The sequence below is a fragment of the Alexandromys fortis genome, unplaced genomic scaffold (assembly GCF_014885135.2).
Source record: "Alexandromys fortis isolate MF-2015 unplaced genomic scaffold, M_Fortis_MF-2015_v1.1 scaffold_81, whole genome shotgun sequence".
Classification (NCBI taxonomy): domain Eukaryota; kingdom Metazoa; phylum Chordata; class Mammalia; order Rodentia; family Cricetidae; genus Alexandromys; species Alexandromys fortis.
This window is the reverse complement of record NW_026067960.1, coordinates 4,897,511-4,918,612: the sequence shown is the minus strand read 5'-3', so window position 1 is coordinate 4,918,612 and position 21,102 is coordinate 4,897,511. Positions and strand designations below refer to the sequence as shown.

General features: G+C 48.9%; 1 protein-coding gene across 1 annotated transcript in view; it reads left to right on the top strand.

Annotated features, from left to right (window-relative positions):
- Positions 1-14,436: 14,436 nt before the first annotated feature.
- Positions 14,437-21,102, top strand: part of LOC126508049 (cytochrome P450 2J4-like) — a 129,799-nt gene continuing 123,133 nt past the window's right edge. The window contains exons 1-3 of the mRNA XM_050152928.1: positions 14,437-14,487; positions 14,631-14,971; positions 15,702-15,846. Coding sequence (XP_050008885.1) covers positions 14,437-14,487; positions 14,631-14,971; positions 15,702-15,846 — 537 coding nt within the window. The remainder of the gene's footprint in view (positions 14,488-14,630; positions 14,972-15,701; positions 15,847-21,102) is intronic.

The following is a 21,102-nucleotide window of genomic DNA, read 5'->3' as shown; positions in this document are numbered from 1 at the left end:
AATTCCTGTTACTACGATACTATGACAAAGCACCATGACCAAAGTGCTATGACCAAAGCAACTTACAGAAGAAATAGTGTCTTAGGGGCTTACAGTTCCAGAGGTGAACTCTGACCTTTACGGGGGGCTTACAGTTCAGAGGTGCACCGTGGCCTTTATTGGAGCTTACAGTTCCAGAGGTGAACCGTGGCCTTTATTGGGGCTTACAGTTCAGAGGTGCACCGTGACCTCCATGGTGGGGAGCATGGAAGCAGACAAGCAGACCCAGTGCTGGAACAATAGTGAGATCTTACATCCTGATCCACAACATGAGGCAAAGAGCGCTAACTGGGCATGGAATGGGCTTTTGAAACCTCCGAGCACACCCCAGTGACACTTCTCCAACAAGGCCACACCTCCTAACCCTTCCCCAAAAGTTCTACCAACTGGGAATCTAGAATTCAAACACATGAGCCCATGGGGGCTGTTTGCATTCAAACCAGCACAGTTAGTTTCTGCGGCTCTGATAAAACCCCATGACCAAGGGGCTTGAGAGTTTATGTCGGCTCAAGATCCAGGTTCCAGTCCACTGTGGCTGGGAAATTGGAACAACAGGAATTTGACACAGCTGACCGTGTTACATCCACAAGAAAGGTTTGTGTTCCCTATCTCCTTTAGATACAGTCCAGGATCCCAGCCAGGGACTGGTACCGCTCACAGTGGACAGGCTTTCCCACATCAGCTAGCATAATCCCTCACTAAATCTCACCAAACTGAAAAGTGAAATTCACCATCCCAACGTGTGTGAGGGTGATAGCCAGCTTCAGTCGTCAGCAGGACACAACTTTGAATAACCCGAAAAGAGAGCCTCGCTGACTTGTGAACATGTCAGTGGGGGGTACAGCATGGCTCCTAGGCTGAACTGTGCAAGAGAAGGATGCTGTCTGAGACCAAGCCAGGAAGTAAGCCAACAGGCCTGCATGCTTTCCTTTCTTTCCGGTTTTGACTGCGGGTGTAGCGTGCCTAGCTTTCTCAAATGTTAGCTTCTGTGACTTCCTGCAATGACAGACTGTATGAGACTCTAATCCAAATAAAGCATGTCCTCCCGATGTTCCCTTGGTAGGGTGTTTGATCAGGGCAACAGAAGGAAGACGGGGACCAAGAAGCAGCGTGGCTGCACTATAACTGACCGTGTGTCCTTTTCACCTTGCTCTGTGTGCTGAGAGGAAAGTGGAAGACTTGGATCTTGGGGCTGGAAAAGTCGCTGAGTGCTCACAGAGTAAGGAGTGGTTCTTGTGGGAGCTTAAAAGGTGGGGTAGCGCTGAGAGTGGCCACAGTGGAGCCCTATTATAAGGGCTTCACTCTAACAGGACCAGGAAGTGCTCATGTGATGTTAAGGTTGAGAATCTGTTTGTGCTGGTGAAATGGGCCAAAGAAGCAGCTGTGCTGGCAAAGAGCTCAGCACCACAGAGGTGAATTCTGTGTTTCACCGGGACCATAGGAAAGTCTTTCCTTCAGGTCAAAGCACAGGAGTGTTTATACAGCTGCCATCAAAGTGGGCCAGCCTACACGTCCATGCCATTGTCATCCATGTAATACTGGTTTTGAAGGCATGCTGGGGGTCATACATGGTCTGAGACTCGGTACCTTGGGGCAGTGTTGGAATTCCTGCAGAGAGGCCTTGAAAAGCCATTGGTGAAGGTAAAGCCTTTGTTGCAATGGAGACCCCAGGATATGAGATGCTGGGGATTCCCACCACATAGCCTTTCAGGTGTGGCATGGAGGTGGCCTATGTCTACCAGAGAAGCTATGGGTGCTGCACATGGCAGCCCTCTGGAGATCAGGAGATTACATCAGGAGTCCAAGAGACTGGTCACTGGAGCTGTAAAATTTGACATATTCTCTTCTAGGTTTTGGTTTTGCTTTGGTGTGACTATTCATTTGATAGCATACTGTTTATATGTGTAAAGTCTCTAACATGCTCTTTATACTAAATGGATTTCACAGTTAGGAGTCTTTAGGCTTTTAATTTGTTGGGAATATTGAATACAGGAGATTTTTTTAAATGTGGACTGCATTCCAAAATAAATACGAGACCATCTGTGGAAACAAAGAATAAAAGGTTATAGGTGTTTGTGTGTCAAGTAAACAAGGTGTGGATTGTAATGGTTGGTTTTTTTATTAATTGCTTCTATTTTAAAGAGATCATCTCTAACTGTGTTGACTATTTCATGTGTGTATACAATGCATCTTGATTATATACACTCCAGTTCCTCGTCTCTACTGGCTAGTCTCATCTCACCTGGATACAAGCTAGAGTCATCTAGAAGGAAGGAGCCTCAAATGAGAAAATGTCTCCATAAGATTGGGCTACAGGTAAGCCTGTAGGGTATTTTCTTAATTAGTGATTGATGGGGGGCAGGTCCCCCCTGGGCCAATAGTCCTGAGTTCTGTAAGAAAGCAGGCTGGGCAAGCCATGAAGAACAAACCAGAAAGCATTACTGCTCCATGGCTTTGGCAGCATCTTCTGTCTGATGCCCTCTGATAACAAACTGTGATGTGGAAGCAAAAGCCAAATAAACCCTTGCCTCCCCAAGTGTCTTTGGTCATGGTGCCTCATCACAGCCATAGTAACCCTGACTAAGACATCTCTCCGCTCCTCCCATTGCCCTAACATGTTCCCCTCTTCACTCCATCTCCGCTTTTTGTAACAAGTGAGTTCAGTTAGCACTGCCTGTTGGAATGTTGACTGATCTCGTCAGCTTGCCGTGTCCGTGCAGGTCTAGTGAAGATCCCGATTGCTGACGTGAGCTCACGTGTGCAAGGACCATTGCTCGCCCCAAAGGCAGCAATCAGCAGCACACTCCTCCCCATCTTCCGGCTCTTATGTTCTTTCTGATTCCTCTTCCACAGTATTCCCTGTGCCCTGGGTGGAGCTGAAGAGGATGTCCCCTTTAGGGAAGAGCATTCCGCTGTCACTCATCCTCAGTATCCTGGTCTTGTCGTGAGTCTCTGCATTATCTGCTGGCCCCTGCCTAGAGAAGCTTCTCTGTCCAAGGTTGATGGCAGCACTCATATATGAATGCATAAACATAAATATTTAAAAGGCAATTTGACAACATGTCCCCTGCTAGGGATTATGATCTCTTCAGCTGCATCTTTTGATCAGATCTACAGTACCGGGTATGAACCATCCTCCTGGGGATCAGGCCTCAAGTCAAAGCAGAACGTGGTGGTTGTCCCCATAACACTCATGCCACAGTAACACTAGTAGGTACACCTTGTCTGTCAGGACAGTCTTGTAGTATGCAAGGTTCACTGGAGGATAAGACTGTTGACGAGTTCTCTCTCCCAATAGCATGCATAACTCCCCCTGGCACTATAAAAGCTAGCCAGCAGGGAAGCAGTGTTCAGATCATTCCTAGCTTGATTTCTCTGTATCTTGCAACCAAAGTATGCTGTGTCTTCAGCAACAGGATCGTATCATCTCGTTCTGCTAGGTAATCAGGAGCAAAGACAATGGCCTGTTTTGTTTTGGTGACCTCTGAAAGCTCTTTGCCAGTAACTCAGAGGACAATATTCCCCTAGCACTGAGATTTTCCTTCAGTAATCCATGTCTTCCAAGGGAACATTGCCCATCCATGGAGGGAGCCTTTGTTAAACTTTCTTTTAAATCATATCTGTTTAAATTAGCTTAGAAAGTAGTAGGTTTCCCTAAGGGTTGTCATACATCCTTTATCCCGTCTTCTTCCCATCCTACCGTCCCATCGCCTGGATGATGTCACAAGATCGCCTTCACGGAAACCCTGATCTGTGTGCACAGGAAGTTAGATGTTGTGCACAGAAAGTAGTAGCTGGTTCTGTTTTTGCTGTTTTGTTTTAACATAGAGAAAATAAAGTTGGTCATAAAACACCAACATAAACCATTAACCCCCAGTATCCCCCCCTTCATATCTTACGTGTTCTGCTATCTTCTCATCCATTAAGACCTCTTCCCCTTCCCTCTCAAGGATCCATTCTTGCTTTCTGAGCTCTGCAGATGTTCTGTATGAAACATGGAAATCTAAAAAACACAAAGCCAGGATGGAAAACATGTGGCAACATTTGTCTTTCTAGGCCTGGATTGTCTCTTGACTTTTGATCCAACCTACCAGTTTGTCTTTTGATTGGGAGAAATAAAACCACTAATATCCAGAGGTTTATTGAAAATTGTGTATTGATTCCTGTTATTTGGTTGATTTTTATGAAATTTGGTATTTTTTTTCCTCTTTTGGTTGGTATTTTAGCATGGTTTTTTTTCCTGAGAACTCATGGAGGTCTTATTTTCCTCTTTAGTCTGGAGGATTCCTTCACATACTTCCTGTTGGGCTGGCTTGGTGGCCACAAATTTCTTTAGTCTGTTTTGACCATGGGAAGTTTTTATTTCCCCTTCGGTTATAGCGGGTAGTTTTGTTGGGTATAGCAGTCTGAGCTGGCAGTTGTTATCTCTGAGAGCCTGAAATGCATAATCCCAGTCTCTTCTTGCTTTAAAAGTCTCAGTTGGCTCATCTGATAGGATTCTAAGGGACCCACCTTTGTAGGTGACCTGGTGCCTTTCTGTGCCAACTTACAACCTGCTTTCTTTGTTCTGTATATTTAGTGTTTTAATTAAAATATGAGGAGAGAAGGAACTTTTTAGTTTTGTCTGTTTGGTCCTAAATGTCTCTTATATCTGCACTAGCTTCCAAATTCTGGGAAGTTTTCTGTTACGATTCTTTTTACATTATCTTCTATACCTTTAAAATGAGATTCCCCCTTCTTCTATGCTTATAACCCATACATTTTAGTCTTTTTAGAATGTTTGTATGCCCTGACATTCACCCTGGTCCCTTTTTACTATTTTATCTCTGACCTTGTTGGGTTGTTTCTGATCTTCCTCCTTGCTATTGAGCTCAGATGTGCTGTCTTTTTGACCGTCCTGTTGCTGGAAACTTCCACAGTGTGTTAGTATTTGGCTTACTACCGTCTTTTGTTTGCAGCATCTCACAGGGGTGTGCTCTGGAATGCTTGTCTCTTTCTTGAATTGCTCCTTCACGCCATCTGCCTCTTTCTTTGTTTTATAGTTCATCTGGTTTTGGGGGGATGGGAGTGTAACTTTGAACATACTTAAGATCATTATCATTATCCGAGTTCTCAGTCTGGGATTTCATCTCACACACTCTCACTAGATGTCATTGCTGTAGGGTTAATAACTTTTGGAGTCATCTTTGTTTTTCCTGTTTCTTATGTTACTGCGTTGGGATTTATGCATCTGCTGTTATTTTTTTTATCAACTATATTCTTTCAGTTGATGTATTTTGTAATGTTCAAGTGGGATTTGGATGTGATAGAATTGAGTGTTTAGTTCAAAAAATAATTCCTCGGACCAGGAGCTCAAGGTGCCTGGTGTAAGCTGTATAATATTCCCCAAGTAGGGTATTAAGTAGGAGAGCAACCACAGCTGCTTGATATTACACTATGCGATTGTTGTACTAGCAAATTAATAACAATGTCCCTTTTGACTCCAATATCTGTTGGAGAATAAACAACTAAGGATAGTATAAAGTATATTCAAATTTTAGTTAATAGGATTAGAAGTGAGAAAGAAGTAGAGTGGGCAAGGATAAGGATTAAGCATTAGATCTACTGTGCAAAGAAAAAATGAGGCAGTGTCCTGATTTTGCTTTGTTTTCTTATCAGCTTCACAAAAGCTAGAGTTAGCTGAAAGAGGGAACCTTAGTTGAGAAAATGCCTCCGTCAGTTGGCCTATGGGAAAGGCTTTTCTTGATTTATGTCTGAAGTGGAAGGTCTCAGCACACTCTGCATGAGGCCATCTCTGGGTAGCTGGCCCTGCGTTGTGTTAGGAAGCAAACTGAGCAGGCCAGTAAGCATCACACCTCTGTGGCTTCTGCCTCAGTTCTTGCCCTCAAGTTCGCGCCCTGGGTTTCTGCCTTGACTTTCCTTCATGATGGACTACAAACTGTGCTATGAAATAAGCCCCTTCCTCCCCAAGCTGTTTTGCTCATGGTGTTTATCACAGCAGCAGAAAGCCGACTAGGACAGGAGATGAAGTGGCTCCCACTCCCCCTCTGCCACACCGTACCACGTAGAACCTAACCAAGCCAGAGGGATCTGAGAATTTCACCCTTTAGCTCGGCACTGCTGAGCCAGGAATTCGTCCATAAGCATTCCTTTAATCTATTATTTAATATCCACATCCACTCTGCAGATGTCTGCTGATGGCTCTGCTTGTGTTTGAGTTTGCTCAGCTAGGTTTTAGGACTGACTCTTCATGTTTCTCCACCCAGCTTAGGATAAGACCCTCAGCCTACGCTCTTCCGCCATAACTTGGAAAGTCCCCTCGTTTTTTCTCTCACCTTTATCCCTTCTTCTTTTTACTTCTTAGTTGTAACTTTCCACGTAGTTAACAGTCTCTAAAACCTGGAGACCCCACAGGGTCTTGGCTTTTCTCTCCTGTCCTAGTCTGCTTTCTGCTGCTGTGATAAACAAACAAAACACCCACCTACCCAACCAACCAACCAATCAACCAACAAAACCCTAAAATGCCTGTGAATGGCCATGCATGCAGGCAGGAGACAGGAAGCTCACTGGGGCCTGCTGGACCCCACCCAGCTCCAGGTTCCCTGGAAGACCTTGCCCCAAGGAAATAAGAGATGGAGGGTAAGGGGGCAGGTCACCTGACAGCCCCTGGACTGCACTCTCACACACTGGGATGAAAGCCCAGGCTAATACATCCCCTAAGCTGCTTTTGGCCAGGGGTATTTGACCATAGCAACAAAAATGAAAGCAGAGAGCAAGTGTGTTGTCTTTGTGGATGGTGAGTGCAGCCCAGTGGAGCTGATTGGTTGGTTGGTTGGTTGGGTAGGTGGGTGTTTTGTTTGTTTGTTCCTTTTTTCTTTTTATTGATTCTGGGATTTGAGCTCAGATCCTCATCCTTGTACACAAGCACTCTCACCCACTGAGCCAGCTCCCCAGTCCCCTCCCCCAAACCTTTTGAAACTTCTCCTAAGACCATGATGTCTTTCTCTGTCACCCTCCATAACAAACTGATCTGTAAAAGGGGTGGAGAGCAGCACAAAAGCTATTCTGGCCTTTCAGAGTCAAATGTCCTTCAAAGGAAAAGGGGTTTGTTTTCTTATTCCTTGCGCACAGCCTGAGACGGAATGGCACCAAACCACATTCAAGCTCCTAGGGGACAGCTTCGGTTGGCCTCTGCCCACAAAGTCCCCTTACTTTTATCTTCTTCCTCTCTGGGGGATAAGACTCAGGTACCAGATTTTCATCCGAGGACTTGTACCACCTCCTCAACGTTTGCACCCTGGGTGCAAAATTAGCTGGGTTTTGTTTGCTGGGTTTTGTTTTGTTTTGCTTCCTGCTGTGACAAAAAAAATGCCTGGGAAAAATCAACATAACAAAAGTTGATTTGGCTCATAGTTTGAGGTATAGTCCATCATGGTGGGGCAGGCATGGTAATAAGATAGGCCTTACTGTGGCCATGTGAGCGTGAGTGTGATGCAGTGGAGAGAAATGTGGATGCCACACCCAAAAGTGTGTCTCCTAGGTGGTTCTAAATCATGTCAAGCTTCAGAGTGATCCATGGAGATCACCTTTAAGCCATACAGTTCTATCCCTGGTTTCCCTAGGTTTGGGGTCATTTAATGACTATCTTGTAAAGCAAGATGCTTCCGGTCTAACATCAGAAGTCTCCACAGGCTTTAACAGTCCTAACGTGGATTAAAAGCCCAAAGTTTCTTCTGAGAATCAAGGAAATCTCTTAACCATAGACCCCTGTGAACTCAATAAGCAGGTGACATCACAGACGTCCCGTCTACAATGGTGTTGAATGAACACCCTCATTTTGGAGTAGACGGATGGGGGCAGCAAGGAGATACAGGATGAACGCAAACTGAAAGCCACCTGGGCCACACCAAAGCCTGCAAGTCTTGCCCAGCTCCGAACTGTGTGATGACATGATCAGGGCTCCAAGAGCCTAGGGGAGTTCCTGACCCTCGCTTCTACTGTCGGTAGCACTTGTAGCCCTTTCTCTTGGGTCATCGCCACTCTATGTCTGAAGCTGTCCTTGGTGAGTTCCCCATAGTCCGAGGCTCAGGACCACACACGGTAAGGCCCCAATCCTCAATACCTATTCGCTGTTTCCCTTCTTGTGCCTACCTTACTGCAGTGACAAAATACCAAGCAAGAGGAAAGTAAACAAGCAGCCTTTATCTGGGCTCACAGCTTGAGAGGACGGCTCATGGAAGAGAAGGCACGGTAGCCAGTGTGGCTTTAGCTGTGGTGGCAGGAATGTCAACCAAATGTGCACATTGTGCCTGCCATCCAGAACAGAGAGATGAGTGCTTGTATTTATGTGTTGTATGTTTTTTCCTGGAGAGATATGAACAAAGGTCTCTGCTCCCTACATAGTGCACTGATGGCAGACTGAAGAACGAGTGCCCTCAAGCCCAACTTGGTGAACGGTGAGTTTAATGGCATTGCTTACAGGGTTATGGATGAGGGCTCCTTAGAAGAACAGGAATGACTCAAAGCAGCTGTACCACCAGCACATCCATCCCACCACAACCAACGACCTAAGAAAGCTGCATCCCTGGGGCTCCTTGCTCAACTCCTAGGCGTCTCCACAAAAGTCTCCTCTTCCCAGCACATTCTTACTAATCTTGTAACTTTGGGATGATATCTGTGACCCTTAGAGTTTACATGAATCTCCTAAGCCTCATGAATTTCATTGATTTCCTGAGTTTTGTGAGCCTCTCCTCTCCTTCCAGACGACAACATTTCAGTTCAGAGGGAACAGCTTTAGAACATCTTGCTTCCTCCTTTTTATGAATGAAAAAGAAGAACTCCCAACAGAATAGATGCAGTCACACTCAGCCCCACATAGCTGTCTTCCCAGCTCAACCAGACCTCTCTGGCCAACTCCTTGATGTATACATCAAAAGTGTGTCTCTTGGGTGACCCAAGTCAACTACCACACGGGGTATCTCACCCTGGCAGAAAAGGGTGGAGCACAGTCCCTTACGTTCCTTCTCTGTAAAACAGGATCATGGGCCCCCTTCTTGGCAGCCATAGCCTGTCGGTTCCATTGCACCAGGCACATGTGGGTTGGCCCTTATGGAGCAAGCCACCCCAGAGAGGAAGAATGTTCTACTCGCAACTGCCTGGTAAGCAGGCTGGCATCATTGTCTTCAGAGTGTGTGGGGAGAACGAGGTGAGCACACGGTGAGATGCATGCTAATGGCCACTTCCTTTGCTGAGTGACGGCAGATATGAGCTAATACCAGAGTCACTGAGGAGCTACTTCTAAAATCCACGGATGTGTCCTGCAGCCTCTGGTCCCCTAAAGAAGGCTTCCCTGTCATGGGAGGGGAGTTACATCACTGTCACCCTTTCCTGGTTGTCCCTCTCCTGCCTCCCACTTCCCCATGAGCCTCCGTCCCACAGTCAGAGCCCCAACATTGCAGCTTCCCAACCTCTTCCTTGTTCTCTTCAGCCAATCCCTGCCCAGGTCAGGAATCTTTGCAGTGGCTCTACCTAAACCACCTCCTGGGGTAGCTAGTCACTCATTCTCGAAACCCTGGGCTTCTCTGCCTGACCGTTCTCCTGGCCCCATTCAGGACTACCCAGTTTCCACCACATATGAAGCCCTGTGCTGTTCATGCCGATTCACAGATGCACTCATCTCAGGTGGTCCCCATGTCTCCCAAGACACCCCAAGTGGTGCCTCTCTCTGCCTGCTAGCTCCTGAGTAGGACAACCTTGGGACCAGTGTCTGCCCTCCTGACTGCTGCTGTTTGGAAGAGAAAAACAACCACCACTTCAGGAGTCAGTCTCTTTCCCATCCCCCCTCCCCAGAGCAGCTAGCTGACATGACCCAGCCCCAGGGAGGGTGTGGATGGCGTGGGCAAGCTGGCCCAAAACAGAGGCCAGCGGGTAAGCTGTACCCAGCAGCAGGGCCCTCATGTCTGCAACTCAGAAGCTCAGCCACGGTGACTCATCCCGGCTGGGCTTGAACGTTCTCTGCACACTAATGAGGCTTTCCAGCGGCAGAGGAATAGGGAGAGTGGAAAGCAGGCTTGAGAACACTGTGGGCTCATTTGCTCAAGCCTGAGCACTCCACACACTCGCTACATACATTTATCTATGTGCACACACACTGGCACACCATGTGCACGTACTGCAGTACTGTCTACTCTCACATACACACTCACATGCACATAGGCAGGCTGCTCCCTATACACACACACTCCTGCACAAGCCCACCCTGTGCGCTCACTGTATGCTCTCATGCACACATCTGCACACGAGCACACCGTCTTTGTATGCATTTTCACTCACTCACATTGCATGGCATAATCACACATGCACGTAAGCATACTCTTCTTCCTGTGCACGTCCATGCACACACACATACTGTACACACACTGCATACTTTCACGTACACACACACACATACACACACATTGTACTTGATTGCACTCTCAGGCTCTCTCTCTCGCGCTCTCTCTTTCTCTCCTCCCCCTCCCGTCTCTCTCTCCACAATGCCCTTGCCTCAGTCTCCACACAGCCAAAGCAGTCTCCGAGTCTGACAGGAATGGCAACTTGTCCCAGAAATGCCTTCATACACAGCTCTCCAGGCACACCGTGGAGGGGACATATTTTTAATTTCTCATTGGAAAATTCTCTTGAATTCATGCTTTTCTAGGTTAAAATGTCCTCTGGTCTTGTTCTAAATACCACTCCATGAACTGTTGGTATCCAATAAAGCTTCCCTTCCAGTCCCAGCAAGAAGAGAGGGGAAGGTCTGCCTCAGAGCTGTCCCCAACTCAACTCCATCTAAACCCTGAAGTCATGTCAGCCTTGACCAGAGCCCAGCTGCAAACTCGAATTCCCAGCGCAACACAGCACAACCACCCAGCGTTTGGCTACATCTCTGGTGCAGTCTTCAAGAGCATTAGATCCCAACTTAATCTATCAATCATATTTAGATTGGAAAGTGAAGACTCGCGTGTGGCTTGATGCTCTGATATTCAGAAGTGGAGTCCTGAGAGGTGGCTGGATTATTTGACAGTTAATTTTGGTTGTCACCTTTGTTGGACTGAAAAGGGTCCAGAATCTAATAAAACACACGCCTGGGTGGGTCTTCAGGATGATTCCAGGATTAGGTCATAGGAACTCAGCTCCAGCGAATAGTTTAATTCACTGATGGAGCTAAAATGTCAATAGACTGATGGGAGATGGGGAAACTGGAATGGAGGCCTGATCTGAGGACATAGGTCGCTGGAAGTGTGTCCATCCTGTCACTGTCTTGCCGTGGCCCCTCCCGGTTATGGCTCGGCTCTGCTTCCTGTGTGAGCTGCTCTCTCTGCTTCCTGCTGCTGTGGGGTGAACACCTTGTTTCTCTTAGCATTCCCATTGCCATGAGGTTTATTTCACAATGGACCCGAAGCACAGAATGACCTCGTGTTAGATCAAACATTCAGAAAATAGAAGCAAAACAAATCCTTACTGTCCTTACGTTGTGTTGGTCGGGCATCTTGTCACGAATGAGAGAACTAATAGAGAAAGTTGGTACCAGGAGTGAGGTCCCTGCCTTGAGTGGACATTACTGTGGCTCCTTAAACCTTCAGCGTACCTGATACAGATGGAGTTTGGGAGTTTGGAAATCTGGGCTGGTCATGTGGTATGGACTTATTTCCACTCCCTGACAGAGGGCCATATAAGACGGAGAAACGCCCTTTGTTCTGATGTCCTGGGGGAACTGAGGGACCTAGGTGTCACCTTACAGTTGCATGTGACTGTCTGTGGCTATGCTCTCTCCCCTAATGATCTCCCACTTTAAAGGCCCTGCCGTGACTGGCCATGGCCATGAGCCTGTGAAGTCAAGCTCATTCTGAAGGGCAATGGTTAATCAACAACTCTCCAGGAACCTCCAGTAGGTTACAAAATGAGGACCCCAGCTTCATCAACAGATTAGCCCATGCGCGGGTCCTTGGCTGAATGTCTCAGGAGACAAGGCTTAACTTGAAGATGTAAGTCAACAGATGTGTCCTTGACGAGTCCATCAGGTCCCCATTCCTCTGTTCCTGGCTACTTTGAGGTGATCAGTTTTACGCTGCCACCTTCCTTCTACCGTGAGGCCTAAAAAGAATGGCGTCAGTCACGTTAGAAACCGTGAGCCAAATCTTCTTTCTCTTTTAAATTGTTTTCCTTGGGTATTTTACAACAGCAAAGGAGAGCTGAATAACACAAAATCCTACCTAAACCAACCCAACTTAACTCTGATATAACCCAACCTCGTCAACGCTACCGCCAACCGTACCCTAATACTGACCCCGCTGTCCAGATCACTGCAGGGAAGCAGAGGTATTGCTTCTCAAGCCCTGGGCAAATCCAGCTGGACCCCAGGACCAGCTGGAGCTGCAGACAGGGCTCCAGATAGGTAGGTAGCAAGCTCCTGTGCTCCTGGGTCACCAGTGGCCTCGCCTCCCTGTGCCTTTTCTTGGGAAACCTTCCCAGGCAGGGTGATTAGCAGACCGCGTGGGTAGTTAGGCAGGGGTGGTCTTGGTCTGCCTGCATTTCTTCAAGTGGAAAGGGCAGTGTGGAGAAGAGCTGAGAGAAGGGCTCTGAGAAGGAGGGAGCTGGGATTCAGCGCTAATGGGAGGCCCTTCCATGAGAAATGAAAATTGGGCTGTCACCGAGATGCTATTAGCCTGCCTCCTCCAATCTGTTCTGTCTTTTGAGTGGGGAGTGGAGGAGAGGAAACATCCAATGAGCAGACCCCCAAGCCCAACGTACTTCTCCGCTGAGAGCCCCAGAGATGGGGGCTCCAGATGCAGCAGCAGCTGGCAGCGGAGCTCTCGCCCAGCCCCCTGCTCTTATCGAATCTCTACCAAGTGCATATTATACCTGTGCCTGACTTGCCCCTGGGGGGCTCGCGTGGGCCAGGCAGGGACTCGTGTGCACTGTGCAGCTTGGGAACAGTGTTTGTTGGGGGTCCAGGCAGGAGCCGGGCTCTCTGAGCTGAGAGCCGAGCTCCTCTCCTTTGTTTGTTTATGGGTTTTACTGGCCTCTGGCAAAAGAGCACCTGTCCAGAGGCCACAGGGCTCCTCCAGTTTCATAAGGTGGCCTGAGAGGACAGCTGTCCTCAGCAGTCCTTGCAAGTATCTCTGCTTTGAAACAAAGCTGGAAGGATGCTGGTGTAGCCAGCCCTGCCTGGCCACTGCCTGCTAGATGGTTCTTGGATGACATCATTGAATTGGGGATCTAGGGCCTCACTGGGGCCTCATTCTGGAAGCTGGAAAGGGAGAAAAAAAAAACAACCAAAAAAAAAAAAACCCATAACCACCGAGGAACTCAGGAGCATCTTGGGCCTTCATGCCACCAGCTGGGACTGTCACCGCTATTTCTGGCCTTCTGTCCAGCCAGCAGGTCATGGAAGTCACTGAGCCTCCCCAAGTCTCAGCCACCTTTTCTGCACAGTGGGAAGGGCTGCAGTACACACCCAGACCCTGCCAGAGTCCCTGTCGGTCCTTATAAAGGTCAGCTGTATACAGAGCTTGCTGTCCTTCCCGGAACGGTGTTGAAACCGTGGACTAGGAGCTGGCATTATGAGCTGGCATGGTGAACTGGCACCTGTAAGGCAGGGGCTCTGCAGAGTGAGATGAGGCGGGGGCGGGAGGGAGGGAGCTGGAGTTCAAAGCCAGTCTAGACAAATAGCTTTAAAAAAAATGGAAAGGAAAGGAAAAGACGATTACAACGACGCATCTTGAGTCTCAGAGAAAATCTAGCCTCTTCCAAAGTGCCTCGGCCAGCAGAGCAAGTCGTCAACATCTCTGCTCACCGCACCACCCTCTTCCCTTCACGGCTCAGCTCACATCTGTAATTATATGTTTACGTGTGCACACCTTTAATTGTGTGTGCTTCCTTTCCTTTTTGGTCCTCCCCCGGGGGTGGTGCTGGGATTGGCTCCCTGTGGTGCATTAGGGGGCCCAGTGCAGCAACTCAGGGGTAGCTGGTAAACATTGGGGGGAAATGAACATTGGGTGATTAAAGTTTTGTTTTTTTTCCCTGTAGTTTGGCCAGTTAATGAGGGGGAAGGACACCAAGGCAGCCCTGCTTTGCAATATAAGACTGCGTCTGGCCACCTGCCAGGGGTCTGACCCCCGGAGTAAGATAGGTTTGTGTGTTCTGGCTATGGGGGATGGATCACTGTTTGGGATGAGGTGAACAGAGAGCTGCAGGAAGATGGGGCTGGGAAGCAGAAGGCAGAGAGGCTGAGACTCCTAGAAGCCTCAGAGCCAAGAGGCTGGGAGGCCAGGAGACCAGGAGGCCAGGAGGCTCTGACTAACACAGCTAATCACATGTACTCTTGGTCTCTGAGTGTGAACACAATTTTTAGCCATGGACCGCAGCTGCTTTGCCTCCAAGGGAAAAATGGGGCAGTTTGAGCCGGTCTGGACACCAGAGATTGGGGAAGTTATTTTTGAGGCTGCCTCTGCCTTGGCCTGCATTGGCCTGGGACTCTGCCCTGGAATTCATCTCCTGCTCAGGAGTGGGAGCCCCTTGCCATATTTCCCTATGTGCATCTCTTTCAGAGACAACCTGAGCTGGACAGGTGGACTTGTACCCCATTTAAAATTCTCTCCGATGCTCAGAGGGCCCAAACTCTGGAGAGCATATCTGAAAGCCAGGGTGGATACTCTCACGCTGCCCGCGGAGAGCTCATTGTTCTGTCCTCCCCACCTCCAGCGGCCCTGGCCGGGGAAGACATGTCTCAACTTGGGAACACCAGCCAGGCCTCATCTCCAGCTCCTGGCCACATGCTGGGGCCAGACAGATCCCGAAATACAATTAGTGAGTCGTGCCACCTTAGTCCCACCGCCTACCAGGCCTTCAGCTCCGCGGCTAGAGGCTCCCTATGGCGGCCTTCATTTTCGTACATCCCAATAGGCAGAGCTGTTTGCTTCACTGACTTGTTCGAGGTACCACTTTTCAAAACACAGCAGTTGTAGTTTAATGAAACATGAAAAAGAAAAGCCTCCGCACACCCCACCCCCACCCCTGCCCCGTACAAAATAAACAAACCCAAGGTACGGAGTAGCTGTCACTGGAGAAGGTATGCCAGCCAACCAGAAAATGTCCAAGCCATTAGTGGCAAGTAGGGGGGGACAGAGAAGACTTTTGTCCATGGCTGGAGTCCAGGCGGGGACATGGATGGGGTGACATATACTACCCAAATCGAATCTTGATGGGACCAGATGAAAGAGTGAGGCCTTCAATGACACATTTGCCACACTGAACTGGTTTTTTGTAAGGATACCAGACGTCCATCAAGTGAAAACGGCCAGTCGTGGGATGAAGGAACACACAGAGCTGCTTTCTCCACAGTGGGCAAGCGAATATCCCCGAGGTGGTGTCCTGGTGTTAACATAGGCAGAGGGTGGTGCCACCTAGACAGAGCTGGCCGGGCCCAGGAGGGGACTTTCCGTAAAAATTAGCCATAGCAATTAGAAGTACGCCGCACGGGTCATTACGTTTAATGAGTACAGAGATGCTACCTGCTTCTGTGCCCAGCCAGTCACAAATGCCCACTGTCCTCCTCCCCAATCTCTAGCACTTCACTAGAGGCACAAGCTGCCTGGTGATTTAGGAACTGCTCACAACAGCTGGAGGAATCCCACCAGACTCAAAAACAAGCTTTACCGGGTTCCCCTGGCCAAAGATCGGGCAGTCAGCATGGCAGTCCCACCTGTGTGCCTTTGGCCGTACGGCCTGACGCCCATCGCACAACTAGAGTTCGGTGTACAGTCAGTAAGGACAGGGAGGGGAATGCTGAGTCTCTGGTCTTACCTTCTCCTTCTACAGAAGTCTTCTGGTCCTTCAAGACTGTCTTCCAAGGATGCTGACCACAGGACGTGTTTCTGTCCTTCCACACACCCCAGGTCATCACAGAATCAGTGTGCACTCCTGAGCACGCTGTGAGGCAGTGTCCACTCCCAGCTCTCTCCTGTCTGTGGAATGCTATCCTCGGGGCATGGCAGGGCTGTCAGCATCCCGAATTGAAGCAGTCAAGTTTACCATGCAAGAGCCACACACGACTGGGCCTATTGGCATAGTGAGGCAAATCCGTGGGAGCCCCAAAATTAGACCTTTACGTTTTTATTCTTTGTCATTAAAATCACCTCTCTATCTTTCTGCAGGGACAGACAGGCCCAGAACAACATGCATAAGGGAATCGTTGCTTCTTGACTCCCTGGGCCCGCAAGTAACTATTCTAGTAATAAATACCAGTAACGACCCACACTCACCGAGCTCATCAAATACACAGACCACAGCCTCAGCTCTCCTCATCTGCACAACCCTAAAGGCCAAGATCTTAGCCATCCTTCCACCATTTGCTGCTGGAAATAGTAGCAACACAGCAGCTGGGGGTCACCAGGCTGTCACTCACAGTTCATCAATGTTCCATATATTTTGACATTAATATACCATATATAAACCATATATCATATGTATATACCATATATCTATCCCTGGCAAGAAAACTTCATAGACTATTCTTCCTAATATTTGCCTCCATGAAGTTTGAACCGCCAGACATGCTGGGCCCTGTTTTCCCAGACTGATCATACACAGGAAACCTGTGCCCCTCTGCAGAAACAGATTCCACCTCACGGAGCGATGCCATGGCCCCATTCAGAGTGTAGGCTCTTCCAGGTAAACTGTGTTCTTTCATCCGCAGCCTGGGAGTTGATACTGTGATTTGATTCAGAGAGGCCCCATGATTGGCAATGTTCCATCTCTAGTATGCCTGGCATAGCAAAAGGGCCCCAGTCAATCTTGTGATATAGATGGGTCACATGTCCTACAGTATGTGGCTCTGGGCACCAGGCTATCCCCAAGTCAAATGTCTATGTATGGATGTGTGCAGTGGTCTTGAGACATGAGCTCCAGGAGTCAGGTGGGAGTGGTCTGTGACCAACTGTGTTTCAGGAGTCCTGTCAAGCCCACAGTTCCTAATCTGATACTTCTGAGTTTTGGGGATCAGCAGTGAGGTCCCCCAAAGTTGCAGAGATTTCATGGAAGAGGTTTCCTAGAATAGCCTTGAGATCTTGGAGCCTACCTGGGATCTCAGTTCTTGACAGATCCTGGCTGGCATCGTGCAGAGAGGAAGTGAGTTACATAATAGAAGATAGAACCAACAAGGACCCATGCACCTACCCTGCAGGGCATGCTGCCCTTCCTCCTAAGAATGTGCCTGTGCCCAACACCCAAAATAGGATGCTCTCTCCACTGGGCTTCTGTTGTCCAAGGAAGCTTTCAGAACTGACAGACAATGGGGAATCCCAGACAGGAAGCCAGGTCACACAGTGCCCACAGCAACTGCATCCCTGCCTCCCTGACCAATACATGTGACCTCCTGTGTGGGTGTGGTCCTGGCCCCAGCTGCTGGAGCCTAGCAGGCAGGGAGGCCAGCAATGCTAGGCAGAGGTCTCTGCTGCGAAGGAAGGGTAGATGGAAGCTGAGAGGGAAACATGTGCCAGGCCCTCGCTGAAGTATCCCTTAGACAATTCCTGTCTCCTGTACCCCGTGAGTGATCCCTGGTGCTAACATGTTGCTTTGTTAGCTTATTGGGTCTATTTGTTAAAAAAAATTAATTTTTTTATTGTTTATTTATTTATTTATTTATTAAAGATTTCTGTCTCTTCCCCACCGCCGACTCCCATTTCCCTCCCCCTCCCCCAATCAAGTCCCCCCTCAGCCCAAAGAGCAATCAGGGTTCCCTGCCCTGTGGGAAGTCCAAGGACCACCCACCTCCATCCAGGTCTAGTAAGGTGAGCATCCAAACTGCCTAGGCTTATTGGGTCTATTTGTATTTCTTCCTCTTCATCCCATTTTAAAGATGGGCAAGCTCTTCCGTCATAGAGGAAGTGAGTGCGGAGGGCACTGGGCCAAAGCAGGCCTGTAGGCAAGGCTCTGGGGCCACAGTCAGGCCTCGGGCTGGTGGACAACCCTTATCCGGAAAGTGGGGAAGCAGAGGGACCAGGATGCTCTGGGAAACTGAAATGGAAGGTTACAAATGGAAGATGAAGGTGGCCCAGGCCAGGAACAGCAAGGCCAGAAGAAGAAGGGGCAGGTGGTGCCCAGCCCTAGCCAAGGCCTCTGTAGAGTGGGTGATACTGATCTTCAGAGAGGCCTTGGGTGACCCTGTGTGAGACTTTTAGCCTCTCTGACACCAGTGGGGGTCGTGACTGGCTATTGTACTGGTTGATACCGGCTGGGCTGTGTCTCTGGTTGTAGCTGGTTGAGTCTTTCATGTGGTTCACCTAACAAGTCCGCAATTGGCAATTTTCTATGGCTTAAAGCGATCATAGTCTCTCTGCAAGCTGTGATTTGAAGCAAGACACATTTTAATACAAAAGTACCACTGGGATCCCCAGAAGGACACCGCAGAATCATGTGGGGAAGTAGCTAGCAAACTCAATGCAATGCAGATATTATCCAGAGTGGAATTTTCTCTGAGATGAAGTCTTTGGGGTTGTGGGAATTTGTCCAGCCAAATAGACCCCCCCCAAAGAGAGACTGCACCTTTATGGGTACAAAAATTAGGTTCTTAAACGTTCCCCGGGTTTTTTTAGTGTTTTTTTTTTCCAGGATGGACTTTCATAAAGCAAATTCATGGGAGGCAGCTGTCCAGACCCTGTATCTGCTTATCCATCTGAAGAACAAGGTGACTCCAGGCCAGGTTGGGATCTTTGGATTTGTTCCCTGTGGCTTGTATTCATCGTTGTGAAGGGCTCTAGGGCATCAAACAGGCCTTCAAAAGACAGATGGGTCTGTTCCCTGTGGCTTGTACTCACGCTGTAAAGGACTCTGGGGTGTCAAGCAGGCCTTCAAAAGACTGACAGAGGAATATCACCTAGGAGACAGAAGTGCCTGGTAGCAATCCACAGGGTCCTAGAGGAAGCTGGTGAATAATTTGATTCACAGCAGAATGTATCAGAAATCAGTCTGACTTTACAAAATCTCTCGGATGGAAGTAGATAAAAATATAGAAGGGGCAAAGAGATATCAGAGTGGCTCAATTTGTCCTTATTGCACCCAGAGAAGGGTCAGAAACGGGGGGCATTTGTGCTGGCTGGACACTGCCACAGAGGGTGTGGTTCTGGTTAGTCCCCCCTGGCCAACAATAATCATTTTTGTTTCCACATGCCATCTCGATTCATCCTTGCCAGGATACAGAGACAGTCCCATCACATAGCTGCTCCTTCCTGAGTCTCATCTGGGCACGAGGTGTCTATACCCAAGAAAGCAGAGGGCATGAGGAGTCCTGAGATACCCCTGAAGCTTACAGGGTTTATACATGCACACACGCGCATGCACACACACACACACACAGAGGTTCTGTAAGCAATAACAGTTGCTTGGGAGAGGAGACTGTTTGGTGGAACTGCCTGTAAGTTGAACAGGGGGCTCCAGGAACACAGCTTAGAAGGTGATTGCCCATGCTGGGCTTCTCAGTGACAGTCTGCCTTTGAGTCACCCAAGCACCAATAAAGCCATTGGTTTGCCATGTTAGAAGTGAGTCAAACTGGCTCTTTGGTTTGCCCTGTATTTATTTCCATCTCCCTAGAAAACATCATACAACATAGTCTCATCCTCACCACTGTAGAAACTTGAAGCTGGCTGGAGTGAAGGCAACCTGTAAGCTAGCGATGTCTTATCTGACCTAGGGCTGAAGCCAGGACCCAGCTGTCAGGAAGAGCCATCATGCTAAGAATCTTGCCCCAGACCACATGGATAGCTCTCTAGGGTCACACTGTGCAAACAGTGGGAATGGTCTGATGCACCATTCTCTCTGTCTGACCTTGGCCTCACAGGAACCCAACATGTTTCTCCCAAGTGTGGATGAAGCTTCCTGTAAATTTAGCTAACCAGAGGAGGGAGTCACAAGCATCCTTCTGGGCCCTGACCCCCTCCCTCGTTTGCAGACTCATCTGAAGGCAGCTGCCTTCCCCAGTAGGGATTTAGCAAATGAAAATGCAGGATGTTGATCCATTTAAATTCCAAAGGAACAACTGCAATGTAAGTATATCCCAAGAGTTCCACGGATATACTTAGACCAGGGCTCTGGGCGGTTAGCAGAAGTAGGGGAACACTTGACATTTTCCATTTACTCTGTTCCTTCTCCAGGTGGTGTCTATCCCCCAGAGAGAACAAAGCCTCCCCAGTGGCTTGTGGGTAGCCACAGGAACTCTCCTTGTGGCCCTCAGCTAGACAGACTCCTCTATGAGGTCCTTGGCTCTGCATGAAGCAACAAGTCGGGTCTTCCTCACAGGAAACTCATTTTAGCTGTATGACCAGGCTCACCACCGGCTCCCACAGGTGGAGATCTGACGCTCAGAGGGACACAGTTGAGAAGCTCCCACTGAGAGTCTGGTGGAGGAGACCCAGGGGGCAGCAGAAGCCTGGGGAGAGCTTGTGCCCCACGCAGACCTCCCCAGGAGGCCGGGGCCATCTGGCCTTAGATGTAAACACCTGGCATCTGTGGAGCGGGGAAACGGTCCTCCCTAGGGGGCAGGGGGATGCTTCCCACCCTCGGTGGCCATATGGCCATCAGAACAGGGAGCTAGGGCCCTGGGGAGTGGAGCCAGATGCCTTCTCTGGGCGGTAGGCAGCTATGGGTTGTGTTTACTCTGTCCTGGAGCCTGGGCCGTTTCTGGGAATGTGAACGCATACATGCAAGTGAGTGTGCGCACGTCACACTCAGCAGCCCTCTGGCTGTTTCATCTCAAAGAACCCTCAGGTTCTGAAGGAATCTAATTAGGGAACCTCACCTCCACTCCCACCCCACTCCAGCCCAGATGTATCATGTATGCAATTTAATTGCCCATGAAGCCCAGCATATCCCTGACAAGGCGTCCATCTAAGTGGCAGGGGCTGCCCTGGGTCTCATGCATGGAAGATGCTGGTATGGTGGGATTTGTCCTGGGGGGGGGGCTAGAACACCCCGGGGTGTCTCTTTAGTAACATGAAGTGTGGGCACCCTCCTAGTACCAACCTGTT